Source organism: Rhinoderma darwinii, chromosome 6 (assembly GCF_050947455.1).
Source record: "Rhinoderma darwinii isolate aRhiDar2 chromosome 6, aRhiDar2.hap1, whole genome shotgun sequence".
Taxonomy (NCBI): Eukaryota; Metazoa; Chordata; class Amphibia; order Anura; family Rhinodermatidae; genus Rhinoderma; species Rhinoderma darwinii.
The window spans coordinates 38388484-38411193 of NC_134692.1; the positions used below are offsets into that span (position 1 = coordinate 38388484).

At 41.1% G+C, this 22710-nt stretch overlaps 1 protein-coding gene across 3 annotated transcripts in view; it reads right to left on the reverse strand.

Annotated features, from left to right (window-relative positions):
• ZNF385B (zinc finger protein 385B) overlaps positions 1-22710 on the reverse strand; it is a 384342-nt gene that overhangs the window by 263821 nt on the left and 97811 nt on the right. For all 3 annotated transcript variants that reach the window (XM_075829528.1, XM_075829525.1, XM_075829527.1), the window contains one exon: positions 19745-20050. In XM_075829528.1, the coding sequence (XP_075685643.1) occupies positions 19745-20048 (304 nt within the window). In that variant the 5' untranslated portion in view covers positions 20049-20050. The remainder of the gene's footprint in view (positions 1-19744; positions 20051-22710) is intronic.

Here is a 22710-nt window from a genome sequence, read left to right on the forward strand (position 1 = left end):
GCGATCTGACGGAGTGATAAACCAATGGTCTCTCAGTTCAAGGATTCTGTCCCTCTCAGTTTGTGACAAGTGGCAATAACTGGCACGTCGACGAACAGGAGGCATTACATAATCATCTCACACCACTCGCTCCGATTTTTGAGGTTTAATGTGGCTAAAAAACTTTGCTTTCAATCTGGTTTTTATGCCTCTCCCACATGCCACAGATTGGAGCTAGGTGCTTGAAAATGTGAAATATGCAGATCTTAGCATCACCTTCTACTTCCTCGATTTGCATAACTTGATGGTTGCTCTTCTTGGTGTTGCAGTTTCAATGTTGAGGAGTGTATATATTCAGAATTTCCTAATATGCACCAAAACCCAGACACCTATAAAACATTATGTAAGAGTTTTGTTATTTTCATATCTGGCATTAGAAAGATTTGTTCTCATTAGCCGCTGTGATACGCAGAGTGGACATGAACTCTTCCACGTCACGGGAGTTTGTGCTTCCATATAAAGCCGGAAGTTGTTCTCCTGTAACTGATCCTCTACTGTTAAAAAACAGAAACGTCCTCAACCTGTCATGAGACGTAAGTGTTCGACTAGTCCTTGAAATTGCAGAAAAATTAGTAACTAAGTGGCATAAAAGAGTCAAGTGTCTCGAAAAACACTTTAGTCCTCCATGACACAACAATCATAGGAAAATATTTCAGTACAACCAGAGCACAGCAATTTATTATTTTGGAGACCCAGCACATGAAACACATAAATAATACATAATGACCTATGCAGAACTTCTCATTATTAGCGCGCTGCAGTAATAGCAAATGTAGAATGTTCCTTTATTTTCCCTCTTTTTAATATGAGGTATCTTATTATGATTTGCACTTGTTCTATAGACTTCACAGTGATTTGTCTCATTCAATAATTTGTCTGTCTCCTTTTAAACCAGGTAAAGAGGAAGGAATACAAATCTCCTTTATATGTCGGGAGCAATTTAATGAGTCTTGGAAATGCGTCCTTCCTGATCAGGTCAAGTTAAAGCAGATCATCTAAACACGCTGTTGGATGCCATGTTGCCTCTCTGAAAAGCCTGTGCTGATTTCTAAGTAGTCATATTGTTTCAACCAGAGCAGCAAGCAGCATAAAATAGATGTTCTTCGTCGTTTCATGTTCACATTTAAAGGGATCCTGTCATCAACATCTTACCTGTTAAACTCGCCTGACCCCTCAATGGCCGCAGCTGTCCAGAGGTCATTCCTGTTCTCTTCTTTCCTGAAGTCCTCCTCTGTCAGTAAATATAGTCGTTTAAACTTTTCCCGCCTTTTATGCTAATTATTTTTCCCTCTGGGATGCAGCTTCTTAACCACGCCCACTGCCACCACCTGTCCGGCCCTGACTGGCTAAGGAGCTGTCAATCAAAAAGAAGGAGGTGGAGTCTACTCTGAGATGCTGGAGGAATGAAAATCTGACTCTTTTCAGATGAAGATTTGACTCTTTTCTGCTCATTTGCATGCGGTGTGGGACCACTGAAAAACTGAATACTAAAGCTACAGAGCTTACTTAGAACGTATTTATAGCTTAGATGACAATGATTTTTCACCCACTTTCACCAGGTGTTGCTGGCTTTATAGCTAAAATGCTGGTGACAGGTTCCCTTTAAGTATTGCCATAAGGACAATATGTTTTTTTATTTAATGCTGTTTTATTCAAAATACATTTCTATTATATACTTAAAGAAGTTTATACATGAATGACTTTTATGCTTTTATAGCTGCTGGATTTGCCATACAGCCATTTTCACATGAGCATAATATGGATACGTTTTCTCGCCCGTGTCATAGTTGCAAATCCCGGGTTGACCAAGGGTCTTTTGGCCCGAACTAACAACATCATAGGGATTTTCCCGCACATATTATTCATGTGAAACTGGTCTATGGGTTTGTCCACCACGCTGGGGAAAGTAGACACAGTCAACAGGGGATGTACTACTAAAGTACATGCACTAAACAGATGTCTATTAATGCGCCTCCGCAACACACTACAGAAGTAAATGTACCGTACCAATGTCTATCCGTGCCAGGAGGAGCTTCTTTGGAGGAGCTTCTTTGGAGACCAGGTAAGGTTAGCTCCATAATATTAATACTACACACTGTGTGGACTGTACTGGACCCTGAGGGTTTGCTCTGTGTCCTTCGAAAGGCATGTCTCTTAGGTCCAAGCAAAACATTGTTTGCCGTTCACATAAATACTACTTTTTCTTTTCTAATCTAAGTAGGTTCGAAATTATGTGATGATTTTCTGAATATATCTTTATAGCAGTCAAAGATCGGCTTTTCTGATACAGAGCTCTAAATTCCCAGCTTAGACATTGATTTGTGCAGTAAAGACAACATGTTAATTTTATTCTGCCAGTCAATACGATTACCGCTATACTAAATTTATATTGTTTTTTTTATGTTTCGCTACTTTTACAAAGTGAACCCTATGTTAAAAAAATATATATTCTAAGAGCCATAACTTTTTTACTTTTCTGTCGATGGAGCTGTGTAAGGAATTGTTTTTTGCGGGGCGAGTAGTAGTTTTTATTAGTACCATTTTGATGTACATATGACTTTTTGATCACTTTTCATTCCATTTTATTTGAAAGGTGACCAATAAACAATAATAGGTCCAAATAAGGTCCACAAAAGTTCAAATAGGTCCAGAAAACTGCACCAGAATGTAAAAATAATGCAGATTCTAGACACTATAGGGTGACTTTACTAATCTGATTGCGCCTTCAAGTTGTCGTAAAATGTGGTGCGTTTCTAGCATATAATGTTGCAAATGCGTGAAAAAGAACAGATGTGTGTGCCTCACGAGACACTTTTCAAAATTCTCGCAAAAAAGAGATTGTGACTTAAAAGTGCATTTGGCGCAAAAAAGACTTGTTTATAACAACCAAGAGGGGATATAAGGAAGAGAAAAAGTGTCCAACGTGTCTAGCAAGACAATGTGCATCACTATGAGAAATTTGGCGCATCTTCTAACTGCCTGGTCTATGTCTACTCTCTCTAAATCTTAGACAACATTAGTACATCTGCCCCAATATACATTATAAATGTTTTTTTCATCTTTATGATTACTTTAAAACCTATTTTAAAAAGAGCACAATCACATCTAGCTGGTTCGTGGGTATTCCACTATCCATAAATCCTTTATAACAAAATATCTGACCACAAATAATCTCCACTACTATCCATTCTGTCTCACCCCTGCCCTCCATGCATGGAATCAAGCCATATCCTGTATTGATTGTTATCCATGCCACTCTCTATCCAGAGCCTCCTTGTTCTGCAAAATTTGTAAATACTTATTGAAGATCATGTTATCAGAGGATGGACATTATTTACTAGTGTATACGATTGTTTAAAAGAATGTGTTTCCAACAGCGAAAACAGTTGAGTGAAGATCAATAAGACACAGTAGACATGGAGAATAACAGATGCTGCTGAGCTTCATTGTAGTTAATAACTGGAATTCATCTAAGACTAGACAACAGAGCCCACTCTATAGTGCTAGACCTGGGTTACCGCTTCATTATTACTCTCCGCTATGACAGGACTGCAGCTCCATCTAGTGGCAGTTAAGGTTAACAAGCATTCAATCTTCAATTTCAGACTTTATATTATTTTTTAACATTAACCTATATTCCAGTATTGCATAACGTTTAGAATATTTTTTGTCCGCTTTAGATTATCTTTAGGTTTTGACATGCCATACGTAGCTGTTAGTTTTTCAATGTTTATTTTCAGTTTTGAGTTATATTTCATATTTGTTTTTTTTTTTTTTTTATATGTCCAGAGGGATTTGGAATTTGATGAATACAGTATATAGAACCCCCAGCAAAATATATTTTCTTCATACTCAATGTTTAGCCTTGTGAGTTACTACTAATATGTAATTATTTCATTTTTATTTCAAACAGGGATTAAAAGAACACCAAAGAGAGAATTCCTGTGTCATCCACCGCCCCCCGAGGCCCTGCACTTGGCCTAACACAGTGTACCAGTTTTGCCTGAAATTCTCCTTTAATATGGCAATGACATAGCAATTGGATATAGGTTCGGTCTCTTTACTATTGTCCTCCCTGACACCTTTAACAGATAATGAGACCAATCACAGCACAGCCCACGACGGCTGACAATGGAACCTAACTCTGAAGCTGTGCATAGGTAGCATCACTTTGAGGTCTGATAAGCTGTTTTTCTTGTGCTAGTCACTGCACCACCAGAAATCATGCTGCTAAGCGTATGTTCACACACTAAACTAAAAACGGCTTTAAAATACGGAGCTGTTTTTAAGGGAAAATAGCCTCTGATTCTCAGCCGTTTTTAAAGCTTCAAGCAATTTTTGATACGTTTTTTACGGACGTTTTTGGAGATGTTTGGCTATTGAGACAATGAAAAACGACTCCAAAAACGGCTCAAGAAGTGACATGCACTTCTTTTTATGGGATCGTTTTTTATGTGCCGTTTGTACAAACAGCCGCGTAAAAAAACGCCCCATCGGAATGAAATGCAGTTTTTCCCATTGAAATCAATGGGCAGATATTTGGAGGCGTTCAGCTTCTGTTTTTTCAGACGTTTTTCGGGGATTGACGGCCCGAAAAACATCTGAAAGTAAGCCATGTGAACATATCCTAAGTGTACCACTGACCACTAAGACCACAAAATGCTGAATATTCCCCTTCCACGGACGATCAGTCACTAATTGCAAACTGTAAGAGTAAGTTCAGACACAGCATATTTGAAAATCAGTTACATTTACCTGAAGAGGATTTGCAAAAAACATGCCCTGCAGAAACAACCACATTCAGGTACCCTCCCAACTGTCTGGGATCCAGCGGGACAGTGCCATATTCTGGGAGGTTTTCAACTGTCCCAGGCGGCCGGTGGCATGTCCCAGTTTAAACAGGACTGCGTCCAGGGCTGGCGTCAGTACCCGGCAAACCCAGGCAAGTGTTGGTGCCCACTACCCTTGGGGCATAACTCCTCCAGGAATTGGATTGCCGGCCAAAGCGTTGCCAACGCTCTTAACGGGGATTCTTGTTCTAGTTGGAGCTCCTTTCTAGGAGGTGATGTAACTACCGCTGTAGCAGCCACAGCGGCAGCTACAGAGCGTGCAACATAAGGTGGCCCTTCCTGCCCACCGTCACAGCCCCCCATTCCTGATGGCGCCGCTGGCAGCCGCTATGGCTGCTAGAGCCTTAGCGACGCATATTCAATAGAATCTGCATTCTTAGGACGTAGCTACTATTGAACCATATGGCAGAGCAGGGAGGTAGCTCCCTACTCTTCTATTTACTAGGCTACAGGCCACGTTCGGCCTGGAGCCTATCAGGCGCAGGGACGGGATTCCCTGAGCAGGCTGGCGTGAAGACATCACTGGATCACGACGGCCTACGCAAGGATTCCATCGGCGTTGATTCGCTCTGTTTATCGCGGGAACAGGGCCTAGGTGAGTATGATTTTTTTTATGTTTAATTTGTTTGCGGGTCGCTATATGGCGCTATATGGGGGGCTGTATGGCACTATCTACAGGGGCTATGTGGCATTATCTACAGGGGGAGCTGTATGGCTCTATCTGCAGGGGAGGCTGTATGGCGCTATATACAGGGGGCTGTATGGCACTATCTACAAGGGGCTGTATGGCGCTATCTACAGGAGGGACTGTATGGCACTATTTACAATGGGGCTGTATGGCACTATCTACAGGGGGGCTGTGTGGCACTACCTGGGAGGGGGGCTGTATGTCACTATATACAAGGGAGGATGTATGGTGCCATCTACAGGGGAAACTGTATGGCGCTACCTACAGGGGGGATGTATGGGGATATCTACAGGGGGCAGTATGGCACTATATTCGGGGGGGCACTACCTGGGTGGGGGGGATATGTGGCACTATCTACATAGGGCACTAAATTTATGGGGGTACAAACTGGGGGCCTAACTTCTATATAGGGTCATAAACAGGGCCTAACTTCTATATGGGGGCAAAAACCTGGCCTTCTATATGGGGTCACAAAGTTACATTTTCTGCCATTTTACTGCCACCATGACTTAACCTGCAATTGGGCCGACTAAGTCTGTGTCGCCCAAGGGCCCACATAAACCTGGAGCCGGCCCTGACTGCGTTTTTAGGAAATTGTATGATAAAAATGACAAGATGCTAAATATATTCCAAATATAATGGTAGTTTCTCCTGGCTCAAATGCCCACAATATATCTCTCAGACCGTTACAGGTAAAACTAGATTGAGTATGATCCAATAAATACCCTAGATGACATATATAAAGTACAATTAAGTTTACCGCTCAGACGGCACTGGTAACAGTCCAATATCATTCAGTATGGACAGTCTCTTCCAGAAAAATGCAGTGGACAGTCCGCAGTCCAATGATGGCTGTGGATGGTAATTCTTATCTCTGTAGTCCCACAGAAGAGCTCCGTATCATCTCTCGACGTTAAAAGAACTCCTGGTAGGAAAAGGATCTTATGTCTCTAATAGATGGCATAAAGGAAGACACATAGTGCAACACCCTCTGAAAAAAGATCGCTCCACGCCAAGTTTAAGCGCGAAACCCAGTGTTGGGCGAGAGTGTTTAGCGTGCCGCCTATAAATTTTAAAGATTTTTACTTACCTTGATGCTTTTATTTTTTGTTACTTCTGTGAGTATGGATTAAGCTTGGCGTGGAGCGATCTTTTTTCAGAGGGTGTTGCCAGGGGCCTAGCTAGGGGAGGCAGGTGGGGCATGTGCCCCGGGCGCAAACTAAGAGGGAAGGTGGGGGGGCGCCAGGAGCGCACCGTCCTGAGTGGGCGGCGGCGCCACTGAAGCCAGCTGCCGCCACCCCCTCCTGCACTGTAGGCGATGAACGGGCGTTCAGCGCCTTTCAGCGACTCAAGCGGCGGGATTACCTCTTTGCGTCGCTTGCATCGTTGAAAGGCGCTGATTGACAGGGCAAGTCATAGTGCCCTGCCAATCAGCGCCTTTCATAAAAGCAAGTGGCGCGATGATGGCATTGTGCCGCTTGCGTCTATAAAAGGCGCTGATTAGCAGGGCAGAATGACTTGCCCTGTAAGTTAGCGCCTTTCAACAACGCAAGCGGCGCAAGGATGGCAGAAGAGAGCAGGTCTGCATTGACACCATTTGGCGCGGGAACGGGACTAAGGTGAGTATGTAACGTTTTTTGTTTTTTTTATCCTAATAAGAATGTAAGTGACATTATCTACAGGGGGGCTCTATCTACAGAGAGCAGGCTCTATCAAGGGGGGGCTATATACAGCAGTCGGCTCTATCTACAGGGGGGGCTATACACATGGGTGGGCTATATATGGAGCACTATAGGGGGAGCTATATGTGAGGCACTATATACAGGGGTGGGCTATATGTGCAGAACTATTTATTGGGTGAGATACACTACCGTTCAAAAGTTTAGGGTGACTTAGAAATGTCCTTATTTTTAAAAGAAAAGCACAGTTTTTTTCAATGAAGATAACATTAAATTAATCAGAAATACACTCTATACATTGTTAATGTGCTAAATGACTATTCTAGCTGCAAACGTCTGGTTTTTAATGCAATATCTACATAGGTGTATAGAGGCCCATTTCCAGCAACCATCACTCCAGTGTTCTAATGGTACATTGTGTTTGCTAACTGTGTTAGAAGGCTAATGGATGATTGGAAAACACTTGAAAACCCTTGTGCAATTATGTTAGCACCGCTGTAAACCGTTTTGCTGTTTAGAGGAGCTATAAAACTGACCTTCCTTTGAGCTAGTTGAGAATCTGGAGCATTACATTTGTGGGTTCGATTAAACTCTCAAAATGGCTAGAAAAAGAGAGCTTTCATGTGAAACTCGACAGTCTATTCTTGTTTTTAGAAATGAAGGCTATTCCATGCGAGAAATTGCCAAGAAACTGAAGATTTCCTACAATGGTGTGTACTACTCCCTTCAGAGGACAGCACACACAGGCTCTAACCAGAGTAGAAAGAGAAGTGGGAGGCCCCGCTGCACAACTGAGCAACAAGACAAGTACATTAGAGTCTCTAGTTTGAGAAATAGACGCCTCACAGGTCCTCAACTGGCAGCTTCATTAAATAGTACCCGCAAAACGCCAGTGTCAACGTCTACAGTGAAGAGGCGACTCCGGGATGCTGGCCTTCAGGGCAGAGTGGCAAAGAAAAAGCCATATCTGAGACTGGCTAATAAAAGGAAAAGATTAATATGGGCAAAAGCACACAGACATTGGACAGAGGAAGATTGGAAAAGAGTGTTATGGACAAATGAATCGAAGTTTGAGGTGTTTTTGAATCACACAGAAGAACATTTGTGAGACGCAGAACAACTGAAAAGATGCTGGAAGAGTGCCTGTCGCCATCTGTCAAGCATGGTGGAAGTAATGTGATGGTCTGGGGTTGCTTTGGTGCTGGTAAAGTGGGAGATTTGTACAAGGTAAAAGGGATTTTGAATAAGGAAGGCTATCACTCCATTCTGCAACGCCATGCCATACCCTGTGGACAGCGCTTGATTGGAGCCAATTTCATCCTACAACAGGACAATGACCCAAAGCACACCTCCAAATTATGCAAGAACTATTTAGGGAAGAAGCAGGCAGCTGGTATTCTATCTGTAATGGAGTGGCCAGCGCAGTCACCAGATCTCAACCCCATAGAGCTGTTGTGCGAGCAGCTTGACCGTATGTTGCGCAAGAAGTGCCCATCAAGCCAATCCAACTTGTGGGAGGGGCTACTGGAAGCATGGGGTGAAATTTCTCCCGATTACCTCAGCAAATTAACAGCTAGAATGCCAAAGGTCTACAATGCTGTAATTGCTGCAAATGGAGCATTCTTTGACGAAAGCAAAGTTTGAAGTAGAAAATTATTATTTCAAATAAAAATCATTATTTCTAACCTTGTCAATGTCTTGACTATATTTTCTAGTCATTTTGCAACTCATTTGATAAATATAAGTGTGAGTTTTCATGGAAAACACAAAATTGTCCCCAAACTTTTGAACGGTAGTGTTTATTTAGGGCACTATTTACAAGTGTGGGTTATATGTTGGACACTATATACAAGGGTGGGCTATATCTACAGGGGGCTATATACAGGGGTAGGCTATAAATAGAGCACTATAGGGGGAGTGGCTACATGTGGAGCACCATTTATAGGGGAGATATATGTAGGGCACTATCTACAGGGGTGAGCTATATGTGGAGCACTATCTATATGGGGGCTATATGTGGGTCACTATCTACTTGGGGGCTACATGTAGGGCACACTCTACAGGGGTGGCTATATGTGGGACACTACAGGGGGCTGTATGTGGGGCACTATCTACAGGGGCTCTATGGGGGTCACTATTTACAGGGGGATCTATGCAGGGCACCATCAACATGGGGCTCTATGGGGGACACTACAGGGGGCACGGCGTGTGTGTGTGTGTGTGGGACACAGTGTATGGTGCTTTTTTAACTAGAGGTGGAGTGTATGGTGCTATTATAATCAGGGACAGTGTATGGTGCTATTATAATTAGAGGTACAGTGTATGGTGCTATTATATTTAAGTATATTTAAGTGTCTGGTAACATGATAACTTTATATTTGTTTATAGGTTCAGAAATGTTTGAATAGTGAGAAGCTAAAGACATCTGAGTTGGAAACTGCAGAAATGGGCTGTGGCCGGGAGAAGTCATCATAGAGGTCTTGACCAGTTGGAGAAAAAAAGAGAAAAAGAACAACTAGAATCTGAGATCATCACCGGTGAGTCACTTAATGTAAATGTTTATTCTGCCTCTAATCAGTACTGTAGTCACTGTATGATTTGCAGCAAGATGATGGGTGGTATGATTTTTTTTTTGTGAAACAGCAACTACCAGCATATCCTTATCATTGTTTGGGCCATGCTGGGAGCTGTATACAATTTAGTGCAAACCTATACGGCAGAGGTTGCACTAAATTGGGCTGTATTCATGCTGGTCTTGTATTTATGTTCTGAGCTTGGTTCTGGGCTGTATTTATGTACTGAACTTGGTTCTGGCACTGTATATATGTACTGAGCTTTGTTCTGGCACTGTGTATATGTACTCAGCTTGGTTCTGGTGCTGAATATATGTACTGATCTTGTTTCTGGAGCTGTATATATGTACTGAGCTTGGTTCTGGTGTTGTATATATGTACTGAGCGTTGTTCTGGTGCTGTATATATGTAATTAGCTTTGTTCTGGTGTTGTATACATGTAATGAGCTTAGTTCTGGTGCTGTATATAGAACTATATTGCTTGTAAAATGTACAAATGGCTTTATGCCTGAGTTACATTAAAAAAATGTGGAAAAAAATGACACCTCATTGATGGTTAGTGAAAACAAACATGGCGAGGGGGAAGGAGATGTTGGGAAAGAGGTTTCCGGGAGGGGGGGGGCGCACCAAACTGAATCTTTGCCCCGGGTGCTGGAGAACCTAGCTACGCCTCTGGTGTTGCACTATGTGTCTTCCTTTTTCCATCTATTAGAGACATAAGATTATTTTCCAACCAGGAGTTCTTTGTACGTCGAGAGATGATACGGAGCTCTGTGGGACTACAGGCATAAGAATTACCATCCACACCCTCATTGGATTGCGGACTATCCACTGCATTTTTCTGGGAGAGAGTGTCCATACTGAATGATATTAGACTGTTACCAGCGCCATCTGAGCGGTAAACTTAAAGAGGCTCTGTCACCACATTATAAGTGCCCTATCTCCTAGTCTGAATCTTTTCTGTGAGATTTTCAGCAAGGCAAACGTAATCTCGTTTACATCGTAATCTCGCGAGATTACGTTTGCCTTGCTGGAAATCTCACAGAAAAGATTCAGACGTGTCAGGATTCTGAATACACATCCTGTCCTGGCTGGAGGTAATGTATATTCATTATCAAGACACTGCAGTAATGTTATAGTGTGTGTATGTAGCTGCACATAACGATATAGCTATATCGCTAGTGCAGTGTAAATGAATGGAGAGAAGTGTATGACGCTGATTGGTCACTGATTGGTCAGCGTCATACACTCCTCTGTACAACGCCCACTTGCTCTAAAGTAAATACACGCCCACTTGAGCATTAAGAAATGCATTAGCATAAAGCTAAAAATTGTTCATAAAGTGGTAAAAATAGATCGTTTTTCTAAATAAAAAGTATTACTGTCACCTACATTACAGCGTCAATCTCCTTATGTAGGAAATAGGACACTTATAATGTGGTGACAGAGCCTCTTTAACTGTACTAAATATATTCCATTGACTACAATGAACTGGATGCTGAATAGAGATGTCTAGCCGTTTAAAAGCTGGATTTCCCTAATTTAATATGATGAAGGCTTAAAGGCTATGTACACCATTGACATTGTTATATATATATATATATATATATATATATATATATATATATATATATATATATATATATATATATATATACATATATATATATATATATATATATATACATATATGTATATATATATATATATATATATTTATATATATATATATATATATATATATATATATATATATATATATATATATATAAATTGTGCATCAGTGTGATTGGTGCACCTTTCAAAATACTTTTTATTAAAAATTATCTTTACTTTTTGAGATACAGCTGCTTTGTATTCTGTATACATAACAGCTGTGTCATTCGCTAAGACAAATCCGTCAGGTCCACGGGACTGATAAGCTCAGTGGTCAGCAGGTCCTGTGTGTCTCTGACACGCAAAATCCACCTGTAATCGATCACATCTAAATTATGAACTTAGATTTGATCGTTAGCTCAATCCTGCGTGTCAAAATATTTCAATGGTGTACATGGTCTTTAAATGGTTAAAATATGGTTCCTGATGGTTCCTGCAAACTGCTGATCTGTAATGCTGAATATCCCTCTAACCATTCGGCAATGTACCACAAATAGAGCTTTATGATATGATCCCTTAAGGTACATCTATAGTATATACTGTAAATATGACATGTCTATGTCTCTGATTATTACTTTCTTCATTAGGATTTCTACTTGTCAATGTTAGGCTCCTGGCACAGTATTCAGTAATGTGGGTTGAGCGATGCTAGTTGTACTAATGAGCTCCAAATCGTTCTCCTCCACAGATGGTGTTTTGTCAGAAGAGGGCACCAGTGCATATACATATAGAAGTAACAGAATATGCATCGTGACATAAAATACTGTTTCTTGGACTTCCACCACCCCTTTAACACTTAACCATATATTGTAATGAAATAATTATGTAACATTATTATAATGTTTAAGATGGTGCAGAGATTAATGGTGGTCGCAGGGTGTAAAGTGTATCTATGATTTAAAGTGTAGCTAAACGTTTGACAAACTTCTGACATGTCATAGTGACATGTCAGAAGATCGGATTGGTGGGGGTCCAATCACTGAGATCCCCACCAATCGCTGGAACAAAGCAGCTGAAGAACTCGTGTGATCATTCAGCCGCTTCGTGTCTGTTGAGCCCGTAAACCGATACATTTATTTCCGGAAAAAGCAGAAGAGACACGAAGCGGCTGAGTGCTCACACGAACGCTTCAAATGCTTCGTTCTAGTGATTGGTGGGAGTCTCAGTGCTTTAATTATATTTACTAAAGAAGTACACAGTTCTCAAAACGGTTGGGGTTCTGTTTTTTCGATAAAGGAATGCAAAACCCCTGGTTCCCTTCACATAACCATAGTGTCATATAATAAAATGCTGTCTTTCTGTTGCTGCCACTTGGGGGAGCTGAGTGCGCAGGGAATCTTACAACTCATATGCAGTAACCTTCCCCTAGTGGTGGCCAAAAAAATTTCAACCTTTAGCTGGATTTTTTTTTTTTTACAGAAAACAGGCAAGGGTTTACAGTACTGTTAGTTTTGTCAATGGACCATTAAGAGAGATTGTTGCAAAGTTTTGACAGGCATTATTACTGCATGCGCTGTCCATTGACAGAATGTAGGTAGTTGTAAACTGCTGTATTCTACTGACTGCCTGCAGAGTACAGAACTGTATTAAGGCTTTTAATTCAAAAAGAACAACACTCTTCTTCATAGGCTGTGTTCAAATTAATAAGGCTGAGTTGGAATACGAGCCACAGCCAAAGGACAAGAGTTGCACACTTTTTTTGAAAAAAAAAAAGAAAACCCATTTATTTCTAATGTCATATGATCAAATCTACTGTGCGATTGCATTGTAAGCAATAGATAATGTAACTAGAATATATATAGAGGGGGCTCTGGTGCTAGCGACAGCCATGTCCTCAGGACGCAGATACACATGAATACTATAGACTGCAGGCCACGTTATGCCTGCACCCAATAAGGCACTGGGAAAACTCCCTGCACAGGCCGGCGTGATGACGTCACTGTATCACGCTGGTCTGCGCATGCGTCCCACCCGCAAGGCTGTGCAGCGCTCCGTCCGTCGCGGGAACGGCGCAAGGTAAGTACAATATTATTTTTTTAGGGGGGGCTATGTGGCAATATATACACGGGGGGATTGCTGTGTAGCACACTATATACACGGGGGGAGCTGTGTGGCAGTATATACAAGAGAGGGGGGCTGTGTGGCACTATATACACGGGGGGAGCTGTGTGGCACTATATACAAGGGGGCTGTGTGCCACTATATACAAGGGGGGCTGTATGGCAGTATATACAAGGGGGGCTGAGTGGCACTATATACAAGGGGGGCTGTGTGCCACTATATACACGGGGGAAGCTGTGTGGCACTATATACAAGGGGGCTGTGTGCCACTATATACAAGGGGGGCTGTATGGCAGTATATACAAGGGGGGCTGAGTGGCACTATATACAAGGGGGGCTGTGTGCCACTATATAGAATGGGGGCTGTGTGGCAATATATACAAGAGGGGGGCTGTGTGGCAGTATATACAAGGGGGGCTGTGTTGCAGTATATACAAAGGGGGCTGTGTGGCAGTATATTCAAGGGGGGCTGTGTGGCAGTATATACAAGATGGGGGCTGTGTGTCACCATATAAAAAGGGGGGATGTGTGGCAGTATATACAAGGGGGGCTGTGTGGCAGTATATACAAGGGGGGCTGTGTGGCACTATCTACAGGGGGCTGTGTGTGGTGCTATCCATAGGGGGCTGTGTGGCACTATATACAAGGGAGGGGGGCTGTGTGGCACTCTCTACAGGGTTTTTTATGTGGCAGTAAATACAAGGGGGGGCTGTGTGCCAGTATTTACAAAGGGTTTTATGTAGCAGTAAATACAAGGGGGTCTGTGTGGCACTATATACAAGAGGGGGGCTGTGTGACAGTATATACAAGAGGGGCTGTGTGGCACTACATACAGTGAGCGAGTGAGAAGCATTGGACTCATAGAAATAGAGATCCTTGTTCTTTTCCAGCATATCAAGGCTTTCCTCTGGCAGATAAAGTGCTGCAGCATAACCCATGCGTTCCCTTATTGTACTGGGTAAGTAGATTAATGACAGCGATGTGAACTGCCAGCCTCACAGTTGAAGTAATGTTTGAAACACTTACATTAATCTCTGCGTGGCATGGTGCTGACCTTTACAGTGACCTACACACACACATCCTACTCCTGCAGTACAAACACATTTTTTACTGCAAGTCCTGACATTGCGTTGAGTTTACATAACTCATACATTAGGTAACTAAACTCAAATGTTTCAGTCAAGGGCACATGGAAGGCTAAAACATCTCACATAATATGATACACTGCTTATCCTGACATCAATATCTGTCCCTGAACATTGTTTAGTGAAAACCAGAACAGGGACTGTGGATATCCTCGGCAGGGGGCACGCCACTGAAAATTATCTTGATTATCTGCTTAAAGAGGCTCTGTCACCAGATTTTGCAACCCCTATCTGCTATTGCAGCAGATAGGCGCTGCAATGTAGATTACAGTAACGTTTTTATTTTTAAAAAACGAGCATTTTTGGCCAAGTTATGACCATTTTTGTAGTTATGCAAATGAGGCTTGCAAAAGTCCAAGTGGGCGTGTTTAAAAGTAAAAGTCCAAGTGGGCGTGTATTATGTGCGTACATCGGGGCGTTTTTAATACTTTTACTAGCTGGGCGTTCTGATGAGAAGTATCATCCACTTCTCTTCAGAACGCCCAGCTTCTGCCAGATCACGCTGTGACGTCACTCACAGGTCCTGCATCGTGTCAGACGAGCGAGGACACATCGGCACCAGAGGCTACAGTTGATTCTGCAGCAGCATCAGCGTTTGCAGGTAAGTAGCTACATCGACTTACATGCTAACGCCGATGCTGCTGCAGAATCAACTGAAGCCTCTGGTGCCAATGTGTCCTCGCTCGTCTGACACGATGCAGGACCTGTGAGTGACGTGGATGATACTTCTCGTCAGAGGGCCCAGCTAGTAAAAGTATTAAAAACGCCCCGATGTACGCACATAATACACGCCCACTTGGACTTTTACTTTTAAACACACCCACTTGGACTTTTGCAAGCCTCATTTGCATAACTACAAAAATGGTCATAACTTGGCCAAAAATGCTCGTTTTTTAAAAATAAAAACGTTACTGTAATCTACATTGCAGCGCCTATCTGCTGCAATAGCAGATAGGGGTTGCAAAATCTGGTGACAGAGCCTCTTTAAGTATTTTTAGGAGGACAGCATGTAACAAGGATATACAAAATATATGTACACTATGGGGGAAAGAAGCTATTAACCCCTTAAGGACCGGGCCAAATTTGGCCTTGAGGATCGGAAGAATTTTTGTATTTTTTCTTTTTTCATCCTTTTTTCAACTTTTTTTTTTTTGCTCGACGTAGTTGCATGAAACTTTGTTTTTTGCAGGACGAGTTGTACTTTGTGTAGGTGGCAATTTTTGTGAATATACATTATCTTTTAATTTATATAAATTTTTATTTGGGCAAAAATGCAGAAAAAAAAAATTGTTCCACTGCAGTTTTTATTTTCATGTTTTTACAGCCTACACTGATCATCATAAAATTATGCTATAAATTTATTGTACGGGTTGTTATGATCGTGACGATACCAAATATGTGTGTATTATTGTATGTTGTGGGACTTACGGTATGTTCACACGCTGAGTCAAAAACGTCTCAAAATACGGAGCTGGTTTCTCTTTTTTGTGCCACGCGCGATTTTCGTGGCGTTTTTCAATGCGTTTTTTACGGCCGTTTTTGGAGCTTTTTTCAATAGAGTCTTCGCGTGAAAAAACGCCGCAAAAAACTGCTCCGTCTGCTTCCGCGTTTTCGGCCATTTTTCGGGCGTTTACGGCCCGAAAAACGGACGATAATAGGTCAAGTGAACATACCCTTATATTTAATGTGTAGCTAAATGTTCGACAAACTTCTGATATGTCATAGTTGTTTGTATTGGTGGGGGTACGAGCACGGAGACCCCCACCAATCGCTAGAACGAAGCAGCTGAAGTGCTCGTGTGAGCGCTCAGCTGCTTAGTTTCTGTTCGGCTTTTTCCGGAAATAAATGTATCTGTGTACGGGCTCATAGACTTTCTATTGAGTCCGTACACCGATACATTTATTTCCGGAAATAGCCGAACAGACATGAAGCAGCTGAGAGCTCATACGAACGATTCAGCTGCTTCGTTCTAGCGATTGGTGGGGGTCTCCGTGCTCGTACCCTCACCAATACAAACTTCTGACATGTCACTATGACATGTCAGAAGTTTGTCGAACGTTTAGCTACACTTTAATAAAGTTTATTTATTGTCAAAATATCCCCCTTCACAGTTTCCCTTTGAATGTTGTCAATCAGAAGGAGTTAACAGGTTCTCTGATCTCCCCCGCTAGAGCGGGGCTGCGTCTGTGTATTACAGCCATTGCCCCACTTCTGATCGCACAAGCACATTTGCTGTGCCCGCGGGATCAGCAGGATGAGTACACTCTTCCTAATGCGGCAACGTCCTGCCGCATATGACGAGCATAATCATCATAGGTCAGCATCCAGTTAAGCAATCTGGCATAGAAAAGTCGCAATTTGTGCCGTCCCCAACACTTTTCGGCACCTAGCTGTAGGGGCGGAACCACACGCGGTCCAACAAATGAACTATAAGTTACTTTAGAAACTGGTAGAAATTGTAGCGGAAATCTACAGCAGCTCATAGGTGCCATAGATTAACCTTTGTGGTGTACGGAAAATAAATTAGGCGTATTTTACTCCAGCACTCATTATATTAAGACGGGCGTATGAAATGCCAGTCTTAAACAAATTCTCCCTAGAGTATCCTGGAGAAGTCCACTTCAATGGGAATTTTTAGCTAAAGCCAGAGCCAAATCTGAACATGGTCCTTATGTAGTAGGTCCGTCCTGGCCACAGATGTAGAGATTTTCCAATATGGCCAATATTGATTATTGGTAAAGATAATCATTACATCTATGGTACTAATACAGTTAAATATAATCAGTTCTACACTTTTGTAAGGGTTCTTGCACATAGTAGAGCTGTGTGAACAGATTCTCTATGGCACACGGAGTCGCTACAGTTCCCAACTACTCTAATGGGACACCTGACCCTTACCTTCTGTGGCGAGCGCACACTGCACCCGGCCTCTTAATCTCTAGTTTGACTAAGCTTAACTCCTGACCTCACTAGTGTACTCTGTCTGCCTTGACCCTGTGCCTTGTTATTAGTTCTGGGGGAATGTCTATACCTCAGCGAGGGGATCAAGGGTGAAGAATGGATAATTCCTCGGATTCTACTCCCTGGTGTAACTTACATCCTACTACCTGTCTGTTGGCCGCTGTGATAGCTATGGAACTGTAAGCACTCTGTTTGCTGTCCAACTGTTCTTCCATATTGGGTACCAATCCATCCAACGGAGCATGCCACTATTATTTTACTGTTGAATTCTGCGTAAAGCCAACAGAAAAAACTCTGTATGCCTAGTATAAAATCAGAGACATATGGTGGTACAGTATGGTCTCCTACACTCCTATGGGAGCCTTATTAGAGCTCCACACAACTCGAAGGCTGTAGAGAGCTGTTATACGACCATGTGCATGAGAAGTAAGGCGAATGTATCATACGTGCTATAAAATGTATTATTTATAATCATATAAATGGAAATCTGAAAAACAAGTTGAATATAGTAAAGATTGACTTTTGGTAGACAATAAAGGGTTATGACGAATTGCTTTCTTTATAGTCACATATTAAATTATGATTAATTGCTTTGTTTTACGGACACCTGTTATTGGAAGTAACCATGCGCTGATCAAAAAACATTGGATTATTTATTGCTTTCAGGAAAACAAATGCTTCATTCATAGCATAGATCAAGTCAGATGAAAAGTTAATCAAAGTAAACAATACACCTCCATAGAACTCCAGACTACTATGCTTTAGTTTCCTCTAGGATACAGAAAAAAAAAGATACGCTAACTAGTGGACTTAAAGGGTACCTATGGAAAGAATTTAATAAATCTCTTTAGTGGATACTAAAAATGTGAAAACTATTTTTTAATATCTTACATCCATGTTTAAATATGATCCACATTAGGCCTGAGGCTGCACTACTAGACTTCTGATGACATCATGACCCCTTCTGATTTCTTCCAGGTGCAGTAATGTCAATGAGACCTTGTAGGGATCTAAATCACCCAAAAAATTGGTATCCCCACATATACACACACTTTTCCAAGGTATAATTCAAGCCAAGTGGATAAGCAGAAGTAAATATTGAATAGAGTGATACATTTTATGGTGATTTGAATCCATACAAGATCTTTATGACAACACTTCACCTGACTGACATGCTGTCATCACAATCTTTCAGTAGAGCAGTCTCAGGCTGTTGGTCTATCTCAGCATAGAAGATATTACAAGATTAAAAACGGTTCTCACATGTTTAATGTATAATATATATATATATATATATATATATATATATATATATATATATATATATATATATATATAAAACAGTCACAGTTTCTTCTTCCTCAAAGCAGTAATAAAAAATGACATCAGTGTCAACCCTTCTTGACAATAATTTTGCTAAACAGCCTCACATCACCAATGCAAGTGGCCACATGATATAATGGTGCGCTAACCTTGAAAAACAAATCTTATTAACGTGTAGCTTACAAAGAAGAGCAGCTAAAATCATTTGCATGTAATTGTTTCCAGATTGGACATGTGTAATATAACATAATAAACATAGAGCACACATTATTCTGAAGTTCATGCCTGTGAGGCTAATGCCGCAGTGCGTATGCTCAAGATATATTCAACTGTACGCCTATATCGTTGTATGTCTGATAGAGACTCCCATTGAAAGAACATACCGTGCTTTTCAGTACAATATAGAAGTCTATGGGCACATTCGATGTACACGTGGGGAGAATTTCCTGTCGTATGCTACGAAAATTTAGCCTAAATGTAGTGTGAACCTGGTATACCCCATTAAACACAATAAACCATAAAATGAACTAAAAGCAAACATAACAAATATTAAAAACATATCAAATCACAGGAATCAAATCAATCACTGACATAATCATGATCAAACAGCAGAAGTCCGAGCCAGTAGAATTAAAGATAGTCATAGTCTCGTAAACAAAATACAATAGATAAACAAGAGCAGATCAAATACTTCTAAAGTTAGAAAACAAAGATATCTGATGACTTACATGTTACTTTCAATGCATTTGAAATAATGTTTTTCTCCTACCTCCAGTGGTGCTTACAAGTAAAGATCCGGATGATGTGTTTGTTGGTAGCTTTCCATTGTTTAGCTGCTTTACTCTTTTTAGATGGTACTTTCCATTGTAATGAATCTGTGCCTGTGCCGCAGAGTTCAGCTGAATGTTGCACACTTCGCATAGCGAATATAAGATCTTCTTTTTCTTTTCACTGGAAAACTGGCAATCTGTCCTATCCATCCAAGTCACTTTTTCCTCAAAGCATCGCAAAAACATAGCTGCGCTCATCCTTCCATTTTCTTGCACATAATCGGGACTTAATGACCGTTTCATACCTACAAAATAAAGACTTGAGTTCAATAACAATTTTATCTCAGCAAAATATTTTATCAAAAATTATACGATTTTGTTTTTTTTTCAGTATATAAATAGAAAACTGATACGTGATTTTCAACAAGTGTTTTGGGGATTGAATGAAGTATTTGTTTTAAATCTAAACTCATTCACATATACATTGACATACAGGGTTGGCGTCAGCACCCGGCAAACCTGAGCAAGTCCCGGGCCCATTATCCTTGGGGTGGCCCACTCAGCCGCCCGGTGCTTACGCTGCCATCTAACATTGCGGACGCTCTGGCTGGGGATTCCGCTCCTGGAGAAGCCCCTGACGTCACTATCCATATATGGACAGTGACTTCAGTGGCTCCTCTAGGAGAGGACTCCCCCCGGCTGGGGATTCCACTCCTAGAGTGAGCCCCAATGGTGCTATCTACAGGGAGGGGTGGTGTATCGCTATCTACAGGGAGGGGTGGTGTATCACTATCTACAAGGGTGTGTGTGCCACTTTCTACAGCTGGGGTGTGTGGCACTATCTACAAGGGTGTGTGTGTGGCACTATCTACAGGGGGGCTGGGTGGCATTACCTACTGTATGATGTCCTCCATGCTGCTGCCACTATATATAGATGATAGATAGATAGATAGATAGATAGATAGATAGATAGATAGATAGATAGATAGATAGATAGATAGATAGATAGATAGATAGATAGATAGATAGATATTGTATATGTGACAGATAGAAATAGTGGACCAGGATGTTCTCTGCTCTGTGTGTGCGGTGTATGGGAGGCATGATAGCAGTTAGGCTCCACCCACTAGCTCAGAGAAAACTGGGAATTAGAGATAGAGCCTGTAGAGGGGAAAACTGCTAAAAAAAATGCAGAATACAAGTCATATAAAGGACAGAAACAGTGTTATTACTCATGTACACACATATGACAGCTTATTCTGAAAAATCACCTGAAAAGTAATGTACTCTTTATCTCTATGACTGTGTGAAGGGAAGCAGGGGATTTGGAGATGTATGTGTAGCTCTGATCTCTATGAAGATGTATTATGAAATTATGGTGTACTTTACTTTTTATGAAGATAATTACATTTGCTGGAGCTCTGAGTAAAGGGTGGGGCCCATTCTGAGTTTTTCTGTGGGGTCCTATGATTTCTATGCCCCTGACTTCCCAGCAACTTGCCTATAGATATATTGGCAAAAACAGGCAAGCAATGGCAGGAAGTTGTGGAAAAGATGGCATTTGTTAACCATTCCATTCCATTCTACTGTTACTTTTCTATGGAGACTGCATTACTGTATGCTTGATTTTGTGCACCTGTTGGCAATGGGTGTACAGTAGCTGAACCCTTCCCCATTAAGAAGGGTTGTCCACAAACATTCTGCCATGTAGTCTGTATTTTAATACTGTATCTAGCCACAATTTAAAAATGAATTGCGCAATGTGCTGATAAATATCGGACATGTTTTGTTGTACTTATGCATTAAACATTATGCATTATACATTATGCTTCAGAAAAGGAACCAGAAAATAAATGAACACCAGGTAAAAAATAAACAGACGAACCATATATAATGCTGGCCATAAACAGATTTTAACATTTTCAGCTAATGATCCCATATTTATTGGATTATTAGAACAACTGTTGTATAACATGAGTTCAATGAATAATGCAGGAACTTAATTCCAAGTTCTTAATTGCTACAGTAGAAACACTTCAATTACTTACATAGAAAACCAATAAAAGATTAACATTTGTGTGCCATGATTTAACGATAATGAGCAATATCGTAAAATTGACAGAATAAAACACAAATTTCTCAATTATAGGGTGAAAGTCTGAAGGTCCACTGTCAATACCCGCAGTAACAATGAAAGGAAAGGTAATTAGCACGTCTTTGATTTCATGCTCTTAAAGGATTTTTATTAGGGATAAGGAAATAGGTTTGCTTTTTCCCCGGAAAAAGTGCTACCCTTTTCCATGGCTCTGTTATCTCCATTCAAGTGAGTGGTACTGAGGTGCAGTACCAGATACAGTCCACGGGCAAGAGTGGTGCTGTTTCTTTGGGAAAAAACAGACCCTTTTTTCTAATCCTGGACAGCTCCTTAAAGGGTTTCATGTAAATTCACAGAGTGTACTTATCTTCAAAATAGTTTTTATGAATTGACATGCTGGACTAGTTTGGGAATAATAAGAATTTCATGGTTAAGGGTTTGTTCACACATAACGGAATTGCTGCGTATTTTCCATCTGAAATTGCGGATGGAAAATACGCAGCGGAATACAATAGCAGCAAACTGGGTGTGATTTAACAAATGTCATCCATATGCTGTGGAAAAATTCAGTCCAGAAATTCACCTGCAGTGCTCAATTTTATTTCTGCACCGTGTCAAAAAGTGGACTGATTTCCTGTGTTTTTTTTATGTACTGCGTAATTGCGGAAATGGTGCAGAATTTTTTACAGGAAGAAGAAATATCCCCATCGCACAGCCCTTGAAAGCAAAAATCTGCGCTATTTTCTGCAGTAAAAAATGCATGAAAGCGGACTGTCTGCTAGTTGATGTATAAATGCTGCGGAAATTTTCCGCAGCAAATCTGTTATGTGTGGACAAGCCCTTAAAATGATAAAACAAAGTCTTGATATT